We start from the raw sequence: 11497 nt of genomic DNA, 5'->3' as shown, positions 1-11497 counted from the left end.
TGTACTGAGTACAGTAAAATATAAAATCATGTTATGGGATATAGCATGGTAGTCCCTAATAAACATGATAAAGGGCCTTTAATTTTTTTTTTCAAAACATACAATTAAGCATAATTGTGTGCATCTTTTCCTCTCTCTAAAGATTCCTGATATCCCTTGTGATCTTTCTTCCTAAATATACATGTATAATTGTATATGCTATCTATATAAGAAATGTAAAATTCTTTATCAAATGATATTTAGATTACACAAAAATTAATCTTGTACAAAAAGAAAAATATTTTTGTTTATTCCTGAAGTGATGACAATTTTGCAAATGTTTTTCAGTTGATGCTCAGAGACCAGATATTGTAGATGAAATTCTACCTGAGGTTAAGCAAAAGAATCAAATAGGATACCTGAACTGTACAGTAGTGAACAAGGGCTCAGAGTCAGTGGTAAGTAGTGAACAAGGGCTCAGTCTGTGGTAAGTAGTGAACAAGGGCTCAGAGTCCGTGGTTAGTAGTGAACAAGGGCTCAGAGTCTGTGGTAAGTAGTGAACAAGGGCGCAGAGTCAGTGGTAAGTAGTGAACAAGGGCCCAGAGTTTGTGGTAAGTAGTGAACAAGGGCTCAGAGTCAGTGGTAAGCAGTGAACAAGGGCTCAGAGTCAGTGTTAAGTAGTGAACAAGGTCTCAGAGTCAGTGGTACGTAGTAAACAAGGGCTCAGAGTCTGTGGTTAGTAGTGAACCAGGGCTCAAAGTGAGTGGTACATGTAAGTAGTGAACAAGGGCTGAGAATCTGTGTTAAATAGTCAAGAAGGGCCGAGATCTATGGTAATTGTAGTCAACAAGGGCTCAGAGTCTTTGGTATATAATCAACCAGGGCTCAGAGTCTGTGGTATATAGTCAAACAGGGCTCAGATTCTTTGGTATATAATCAACCAGGGCTCAGAGTCTGTGGTATATAGTCAAACAGGGCTCAGATTCTGTGGTATATAATCAACCAGGGCTCAAAGTATGTGATATGTAGTCAACCAGGGCTCAGAGTCTTTGGTATATAGTCAACCAGGGCTCAGATTCTGTGGTATATAGTCAAACAGGGCTCAAAGTATGTGATATGTAGTCAACCAGGGCTCAGAGTCTTTGGTTTATAGTCAACCAGGGCTCAGACTCTGTGGTATATAATCAACCAGGGCTCAGTCTGTGGTATATAATCAACCAGGGCTCAAAGTATGTGATATGTAGTCAACCAGGGCTCAAAGTATGTGATATGTAGTCAACCAGGGCTCAGAGTCTTTGGTATATAGTCAACCAGGGCTCAGACTCTATGGTATATAATCAACCAGGGCTCAGTCTGTGGTATATAGTCAACCAGGGCTCAAAGTATGTGATATGTAGTCAACCAGGGCTCAGAGTCTGTAGTATATAGTCAACCAGGGCTCAGAGTCTGTGTTTCCTCTGAAAACTGATACTTGAATGAGCTTACATATACTACACAAGCAATTAAACTTATGACTGGTGTTATCAAGTAATTGAATTTTGGTAGATATTAAGAGAGGGGACTCAGGAGACCCTTTTATCATGGAAGTTTGTATCATCATTATAACAGCTTAATATGTCTATAATTTTACCAGGGTTGTTCCTAAGAATTAAAATAGCAGGGGACCTTAAACAAGTAGAAGGGGATCTCGGGTTCCTCTCTTAACAGGGGGATGAGAGGGAATACTAGAGTAACCAGGGGATTACGTCATTATAGGCAGGGAAATTCCCTGGGTCCTAGCGAAAACCCTGTTTTACCAAGTACTATGTAATGTACAAATAGTTGATTATTGAATGTTATGGGATATACTCTTTTGTAGGTTCAGTGGACGAAGTCACAAACAGTAAATGGAGGAAACCCTATTTTGTTAAGTGAAGATGATAAAATAGTTTATCAAGGTAAGAGAAAGTTCTCTTCAGACAGAGTGCCTTAATCTAATTACTAAATTTCTTCTTATTTTAGACTGCAGAAAATAATATGTTTGTTCACAGTTACCTGACTGACCCTTATTTTATGTGCAAACCCAAATATTTTTTTTTCCTTGTGAAATCCAGAAATTGCATGTCCTTCAAACGTAACATTTTATAGGTCACATCTAACGTTTAAGGATCAATGATACTCTGATAAGAAAGATAACTCTTAGTTGGATCTATTATTCATTTATCAATTTGTCAAGTTTAAATGCTGTTTGCCCAATTTTCCCCCGAAAGCTATGCTAAAATTGGATGCATTTTACTTATAAAATATCTTTCTTTTGGGCCACAATGCTCACCTGAGCACTGTGGCTAAGAAAAAAAGCACAAATCAGTTCAATATCAAAAAGCTTTAATGCATAAGTGGTCAAAACCTACCCCTAAGGGGGGAGGGTATGATTTGAACAAAATTGAATCTACACTAACTAAAGATGGTTAATGCTTACATATTTCTTTGTCTAACTGTGACTTTTTTCCCTACCAGTTTGAACTTTCATTATGGTCCCACCCTACCCCCAGGGGGTCATGGTTTGAACAAATCTGAATCTACACTATCTGAGGATGCATACAATATGACAAATCATAGCTTTGCTACAAGTTTGAACTTTCATTATGGCCCCACCCTACCCCTGGGGGTCATGATTTGAACAAACCTGAATCTACACCTCCTAAGGATGATTACACATGAGATTCATTTTTTCTGGCCCAGTGGTTCTAAAATGAGAGGAAGATTTTTAAAAGATGCCATTTTTTTTCTCATTAATTTGTAATTATCTCCCCTTGGAAGAGGGTATGACCCTTCATTTGAACAAACTTGAATTCCCTTTACCCAAGGATACTTTGTGCCAAGTTTGGTTGAAATTGGCCAAGTAGCTCTGGAGAAGAAGATGAAATTGTAAAAAGTTTACAATGACAACAACTACAGACAACAGACAATGCTCACTTGAGCCTTTGGCTCAGGTGAGCTAATTAATGGCTTAAGAGAATAATGCTTCAAACTGTCTTTAAAATGAGTAAAAATTATGTTTTTATGTGGGAAAAAACAACAAAATCCTACCTAAACAGAGAGTAATTTTTTATTAGCATGTACTGCTAAACAAACTTAATGATCACTCTTTCACAGAATCTTTATTAAACAGTGCCATTATGCTCCTCTTACTTTACTTTTTGATCAAACATATATATATATTTCAGGTTTCCCATAGCAAAACATGGACACTGCCAATCTTCCTATAATATTGGGGGTACCCATCTCTTATCCACAAATCCACCTATATCACTGAATAAAATTTAATGAGACTTTCACAGAATCTATAATTTTCATAATGTCATTGTATATCTTCTACTTTATGTTTTGATCCGACAGCTATTTTGGCTTTCATATAGCAAACAATGGACTTTGTCATTATACTCATATGGGAGGGGGTATCATTTTGTGACCTCAGTGCTCACAGCGCCTCAACTTTTTTTTCTAATGTATCAAATATTCTGTTCAGATTTTCATTTCAGTGTGCAGATTAAATTTTGTTTTTCTTGTTGAATTCAAATTGAATTCATAGGAAATTTTGGGTTGGACAATATTTTTTAAGTTTTGAACTTTACATCCCCCCCCCCCCCCTTTAGCAAAAGTGTGGATACTTAATAATTTTACAATTTTTTTGGAAAAGGAAAACAGGGTTTTAAGGTTTATAGAATGTAACTGTATTTGATATGAATGTTACAATTATATATTGACACTATAAACAATGACTTAAGGAGGGATTCTTCTCACAAGAACACTTATTTCTTATATTTAAAAATCAATGAAATTTTCACAGAATCAAGAAGACAATATCACCAAGTGATGGTATCAGATTAAATTTGACCGTTTTATATTAGAGGCAAGGTCAGGTCAAGGTCAGTACCTTTTACCTGGACATTAAGAATAAAAAATTACTGTTGCCAATCATGCGATGCCTACTTCTATTTCAATAAATTAAATGTTTTTCTTTTTGCATAAAGAGATATTACCATATAGTGTCTATAAGATGATATTACCAAATTGACATAAATAATTTAACTAAAATGGATATTGGCTAGTCCGAATTTTCTCTATTTTTCTTAAAATTTTAAGATATTTTAGTTATTCTTATATGCTTCCTATATTTAAATTTTTCTTATTTTCACATATGGTAAAGTTGTCACATAAAGATACAAAATGATATAAAATCAAAAAGTTTTGACCGTTTACTAAGAGAGAAAAAACACTTTTTACGGATTTTTGGCTAAAATCTGAACTTAGATTGGAAGCTTTTGAAAGCTAACATAATTGTAGTTTGTTAGGAAAATCACATTTATTTGATATATTTTAAAACTTTAGTCCCTTATTATTAATTTAATTTACATTTAAAAATTATCTCCAAGTCTTTGATTGTGTTAAAATTATAACTAAATTCATTGTTCTATAATTATTTTGAGAGGCAGAAAAGATGATATTTTCATACGCCGCCATTCCGCCAAAAATATAGACCCTGCTAGATTTCAAACTCAGTTTACCATTCCTATTTAAAGTTGTACAATTGTGATGAGGAAAGAAAAATAATTATAATCTTTTAAATCTCTTACATCTAAATATATAAAACATATAAGCAAATATACTTTGAATATTTCATCTAGTCAGAAACCAGAATGCAAGAATCCCTCCTTAATGTTCATGGAAAATTTTATGATCACAAACAACCTCACCTATCCTATCCTGTTCATGCCCACTGGCACATAAAGCCCCATTCACAAACAACCACCGCAATGTTTTCCACTTATACCGTACATGCAAGGATGAGAGACATATCGACACAATAACTCTGTGTTAGTGATTCTAGGCATAAACAAGACAGAGTAGGTGTGAAATGTTTGAAGGAGATTACAAACAGGGAAGATCTGCATACTTGACGTTCAAACCTGTTTTTAGCTCACCTGAGCTGAAAGTCAAGTGAGCTTTTCTGATCACATTTTGTCTTTAGACCATCTGTCGTACTGTCCGTCCGTCTCTAAACTTTTCACATTTTCGACTTCCTCTCCAGAACCACTGGGCCAATTTCAACCAAACTTGCCACAAATCACCCTTAAGTAAAGGGGATTCAAGTTTTTTCAAATGAAGGGCCACACTTTTATTCAAGGGGAGATAATTCAGAAATAGTGAATTTTTGGAAGCATATTTTAAAAATCTTCTTCTCAAGAACCACTAGTACTGGCTCAAAAAGTTGAAACTTATAGGAACCCTTTGTTACATAGTGTAGATTCAAGTTTGTTCAAATCATGACCCCTGGGGATAGGGTGGGGTCTCAATGGGGGATCTAAGTTTTACATAGAAATATATAGGAAAAATCTTTAAAAATCTTCTTCTCAAGAACAGCAAAACCTTCTTAAGTTATATTGATATGGAAGCATTCTCAGGTGTTGTAGTTTCAAGTTTGTTCAAATGATTAGGACCCCCAGGGGTAGGGTGGGGCCACAATGGGGAATCAAAGTTATACATAGGAATATAAGGAAAATATCTTTTTCTCAAGAACAGCAAAGCCATATTTAGTCATATTGATATGGAAGCATCATCGGGTAGTGTAGATTCAAGTTTGTAAAATCCCCCCCCCCCCATGTAGACTTTTCAATACTGAACTGATTTGTGCTTTTTCCTAGTCAGTGTGTTCAGGTGAGTGATGTGGCCCATGGGCCTCTTGTTATGTATAGGCATAGCATACTTGACATATGAACTTGTTTATTTGTAGGCTATAATCAGGGAATAAATGAGGATTCAGGATTGGACAAATATGATGTACAGAGTCGTACAAATGGACGGAGAATCACCTACATGTTAGTGATTCGCTATCTAGCAGAAGAAGATGCTGGAGATTATCTTTGTACAATAAAGATCCAGGGTGTGGAGTGGACAGACTGGCCTTCAAAGATTGGCAAGCTTACGGTGCAGAGTAAGCGATCAGAACTGTAAATGTATTTTTGTCAGCTTCTTGTCAATTATAATGAAAAGATGTTTCCACAATAAATTCCAGTCATTACTTTCAAATAAACGTAAAATAAACAACAACACACTATTCTGACATAGCAACGACACGTAGCAGCTTTACTATACAATGTACATATAACAGGTCAAATATGAAAATCCATAATTATATACATGTATTTTGTAATGTTGGATTGAATAAATATAAAATTTTACACTTTTATTGTGCTCTACGATTGGTATTTGAACAACTATTCATCTCTAGACTTATATAGCCTTGCTAAAGGGACTGGTTCTATAGAACCACGTGATATTTACCAGGTTTTCAAATGAAAACCTTGTAATTCCAAACAAGTAATTCATAATAACACCAAGTAGAAAATGATTTCTGTCTACGTAATTCGTTCCTCAAACAAAAGAAATCTTATGCCATCTAATCCTAATGCTTAAAGAGTATTGTATGTGTACTTAAAGAAAACGGGCTTCATATTTTAGCGGCTTTGATGCAGACAACGATGTGCTAATTCATGAATACCGCTAAAAAATCATTTATTAATACAATACATGGCACGGACATGTGTAGCACTAATTCATGATTACGCCAACAACTCCATACCCAGTGATTACACTAAATTTTGAATATGCCAATTCATGTACACGTATAGTATACATACCTCAAGATTTTGTTCCCCCTCCCCTCCCCTCCCATAACTGTGAGATTGGTATTACAAAATTTTGATAAGATGTACATGTACGTTTGGTTTGCCAATTTCATGGCTTTTAAAGCCTGTCCTGGATAGCTGTGTTTTCTTTTGAAAATTCTGTTTTTAAATTACTCATATTTGAAGTGAACCAATAAAAAATAATATGAAAATTATAACACTGCAGTATGAACAATTATTAGAATTATTTTACAGATTATAACATCTATGCTATAAGTATTGTATCATTTGTGTCTTTCCTGATTGAATAATCTGATAAAACAAGATTATTGTTTTCCAGTTGCACCCCAGATTCAGCCAAGTATTAATTCAGCTTATGAACTGGATATTGGATCTAACCTTCAGTTGGTCTGTGAGTCACACGGAATTCCGTCACCCAACATCACATGGAAGAGGGAAGATGGTCAGGAATTGCCCATGGGAGGGTTCCAGTCAAGGGTAAATGTTTATCTCCTTGTAATAAGTGTCAATCAAGACCAGAAATCTTCTTTTGTTTTAATCTGGAGTTATAAATACATACACCTGTATAGTTCATGGAAATTTTGATTAATATCTTTAGTTAATGGAAAAAATGGTGGCATTTAATTGTTCATGCAGAAAAGGTCATAAAAAATTACTTGTGTTTGTATGCATACTTCTAAAAAAGATCGCATTTGTCTCCCTTTTCCAGACCATGTTATGATGTTGTGATTATAGATATTCTGTTGGGATTAATGTACAAGTAGCACTCCATTCCTTAAAAGTTATAAATGGAGCGCTACAATTGTTTTTAAGGATTGGAGCGCTACGAGTATATTAATTAACCCACTTAAAATCCACTGTTTTCAATGCTTGTAATTATTGTTTGTTAATTGTTTGTTTGTTAAAGTGACACTGTGACAGACAAACGGGAAAATTGACAACAGTAGAATTTTTGTATGACACATGCAAATTTTGTTCAGTTCTTGAAGATATTAGGTTTCAGAAAATTACAGGTTTCAGAACCTAAAAAATCTAATTTAATGGAGAAAAATAAAAGTAAAAAATATCTTTGTATAACCCATCACAAAAATATTGCTTCACTTCTTCCTCTTTATAGTACGCATGCACTGAAAAGTTGAAGAATTTACCATGGTTTCAATTCCATAGATATAAATGTCGGATGACTGAGAATTTTGACAATCTTAAAAAAAGATGATCATAACTTATTCCTTACTTCTGCTTGCCCCAATTCAATGTTGTTTACAAGTTTCATGCTAACAATAAAGGACGCTTGACCTTGACATTGTTGACATTGACGATAAAAACAAAGCGATAGATTACAACATTTGTTTTTCCGGCACTTATATTTTGCAGTTTTTTTGTTTGCTTTACAGTGCATTATAGTTGTCAAAACTTCGCTTTATTCATATTTCACAGAAATCTTTTGTTTTGTGATACAATTTTCTTCAAAGAAACAAATGGTTTTGACTCATTATGCAACTTTAATATATAATAAATATATATATATAAGATATACACAATAAATATATATTCAACATATTAGTAGATTTAATATATATATAGAGAGAGAGAGTAAGGCGAGTAATGTGTTATAAAGAAATTTAAATCCAACACCTTTTACAGCTTTGATAGCATAGTGAGATGAGTGTTTATGACTACCATGGTGAGGGTACTGGGATCAATTCTCAGTGGTACCAATTTGGCTTTTTTTCTTAATATGAAGATAAACTTAACAAAATTTTCTAAGCTCTTTCCCTGGTAGAGGCACTGGAAGGAGAATTTGAATATAGGAAATACCATTTTCAATGTAATTTGCAACTCTCCATTCCTGAAAAAGGACCGCTCAAACAAAATAGTGATGTCACAAGTGGATTTTAATAGTAGGAGACCTTCTAAAGATTCTGATTTATTACAACATTTGATTCAAATAACAAAATGCTAGAGTTTCTTGAACATCTGAAATGAAACTCTAGCACTTTATTGTGTGAATCTAACGTATTGTAATATGCATTTTTTAGCTATCACTTGCAGACTGCTCCCATGTTCTGGTACTCATAGGAGTGTTGCTTTACTAGTTTTCATGTAAAGGTTCTTATAATATTTTTATCCTGTCAATTCACAATTGAACATGACACGTAATATAGGAAGTAAAACAGGCTTTGACTGACCGCATGTTGCTGTATGTGTTCGACAGTAGTAAACAATTAAATCATTCGATGTGTTCGATGCGAATGGTCAATACTCTCAGTGGTATATGGGGGTTCCTTGTTTTGTATGTAAAGTAGTTTACATTTTTTTTTAACCAACCAGCCAATCAATGAGTAATATGGTAATCAAAGTGTGAAAGTTTAGCATGCTTGATCAAGCAAACTGACACGCTGTTATTGGAATGGTAGTAGATCTTTATATACATGTAAAACATTTTATAGGGAGCCCAGTTGAATCTGACCGACATTCAGAAGAATGATCGTGGTAACTACATCTGTGTAGCTGATAATAATGTCAAACCTCCAGATGATTTCAAAGTGGAAGTAGTCGTCTTTTTCCCTCCCGCCTGCAGGCCAGTACAGTCCACAGTGGGTCAGGCACAGAACAGAAGATTTAACGCTAAACTTGAGTGCATTGTAGCAGGTAAAAACCCTGAAATACGGTCATTTAAGAAATTAATAATAGGAAAATGATGTAAGTTATAACATACATTTAGTGGATGTATAGGAAGAAAACTCAAAATTGCTTATATACTTCATTCAGATAAATTAAAATATTGAGTACAGTTGATGAACAGTACTGTCTTTATTCATGTATATTAATGGGGCTTCCATATTGATTATAACACTATATTTATTAGAGCTGGGACGATATATCGAGATATCGATTCTGTGTGAGGACAATAGGCATATCAATATGCATGAAGAAATATCATTATATTGCAAAAAAATCCTGACTTATGTTTTTCTTTGTTTAACATTTTGGGTTTAATATGTAAGATAAATATGCTAAATAAGTAGATATAAATATAAAATAATATTGTTTTACAACAGATATACAACTTCTTTGAATAAATTATTCTTATTTGTAAAGAAATGTTTTGTTCATTTAATACAAACAAAAGATTTTATAAACAATTCAACATTTCATGATACATATTGTATTGTGGCTCAAATATCCGTGATATGTACCAATATAGAAAAAGATGTATATTCCCAGCCCTAATTTTTATAGGTAGTATAATAAATTCAGCAGCATTGTAATTGGAAATGTCTTGGTAGTATGCATTGCCCTTTATTTACATTTGTCCACTCTGAATAACATCTTTTCCAATTCTGAAATATAGGTTTGCTTTGTCTTTTATGCAACAGGATTTCCTCAGCCTAGCATGAGATGGATGAAGGAAACAGAAAATGGAAAACGCACGGAAATTACAGACGATGATAAATATGACATTACCAAACAGTTTAGCAGTCAGCTTCAGAATGATGAGTTTTGGTACACACTGCTTGTGAAAAATGTGCAGGCTAAAGACTACACTAAATATTATTGTGTGGGAACTAACAGATATGGAGATGGAGAAACAACTATCATATTGTTTGGTATGTAAAGCTATGTATGTGGTAGGAATTTAATTTTCATTAATAGAGTTAAAGAAACAGATACGAAGATGGAGGAACAAGTATCGGAAAATTTGGTATGGAAGTTAATTATTCAATATTAGTCTTAGAAAAGCTTAGTGACTTTGATTGAGAGACTTACGTGTATGGAGTGTCGATATAAAACTGTTTGACATAATTTATAAGATCTTAGACGTGCAACACTTTCATTACCGAGAAGATACTATGATACAATAATACCACATTATATTATTAAGGGTTCACATCTCAACGACGGAAAAATCAAAAGTTAGAACTAAGGGCAAATTCGTTATTCCTTTTTCCTTTTTCGAATAGCAAACCTAATTCTGTGGACGGTTCATTATTCCGATAATTGTAATGTCCTAATAAATATTTTTTTTGAAAAGTAAATTAAAAACATGGGTAGGCGGATCGAATCATATAGTAGGCAAAAAATCCATATGCAGGAGATAAGGGTTTATTGCTTCATAAAAAAAATTGCTGTGATGCCATTCCTTTCTTCTTGCAGTCTAAAAATTTACCTGTGGTAGTCCAAAATTAGTGATCAGTCTGATATTTTTCGGAATATCAAATTGTCTCAGTACTGATATCCTTCAAAATTGGACTATTACTGAACCAAAGAAATTGAAATGTAGTTATTTGGCTATTAGCTATGTTTAATCTTAAGTACAATGATTATTTTAAAACAGAATCTTATTTATTGATCATACAGGACTGAAAAAAATAACTTCGAATTAAAAAAAAATACTCTAGTAAGAAGGAAGAAAATGAAACAATTCAGACATGAGCTCCCTGAACTTGTAAAAATTTAAGCTGTGTTTTCATTTAGTGTTTAAAACTACAGATATTCGTCGACTTTTTATAAATCTGTCATTTTAATCAAAGAAGAGTTCTACTTCTGGTTAGATAGCAAAATTATACATTACACATGCAATCCTTTATAAAGTTATTTTTAATGTCTTTAATTAGAAATTACTATACCTTCAGCATTTGCTTTATTTTCTGTGTTTGTTTCCGTTCAAATTAAAGTTCCAATCTGCATTTTCCTATCCATTCCCAGAAATATTATTCACTATACTGCCTGTATCATAAATCAGTGCATGGCATTAAGCTCTAGGCATGTTTTAAATGACGAAAATTTCAGCCCCATGCACTCTCCATTCCAAACAATTATTATAT

The 11497-nt window shown here is 33.7% G+C and overlaps 1 protein-coding gene across 1 annotated transcript; it reads left to right on the top strand.

Annotated features, from left to right (window-relative positions):
- Positions 1 to 323: 323 nt before the first annotated feature.
- LOC133173519 (lachesin-like) lies at positions 324 to 10287 on the top strand (the record flags this gene model as incomplete). The annotated part of the gene is made up of 6 exons (XM_061308503.1): positions 324 to 437; positions 1838 to 1916; positions 5753 to 5953; positions 6988 to 7145; positions 9119 to 9320; positions 10049 to 10287. Coding segments are annotated over 6 exons (993 nt in total), but the record flags the coding sequence as incomplete, so codon positions are not given.
- Positions 10288 to 11497: the final 1210 nt, after the last annotated feature.

Source organism: Saccostrea echinata, unplaced genomic scaffold (assembly GCF_033153115.1).
Source record: "Saccostrea echinata isolate AGI-Se365-2 ecotype Australia unplaced genomic scaffold, CSIRO_AGI_Sech_v1 ptg000056l, whole genome shotgun sequence".
NCBI lineage: Eukaryota > Metazoa > Mollusca > Bivalvia > Ostreida > Ostreidae > Saccostrea > Saccostrea echinata.
This window is presented reverse-complemented; position numbering and strand designations above follow the sequence as displayed.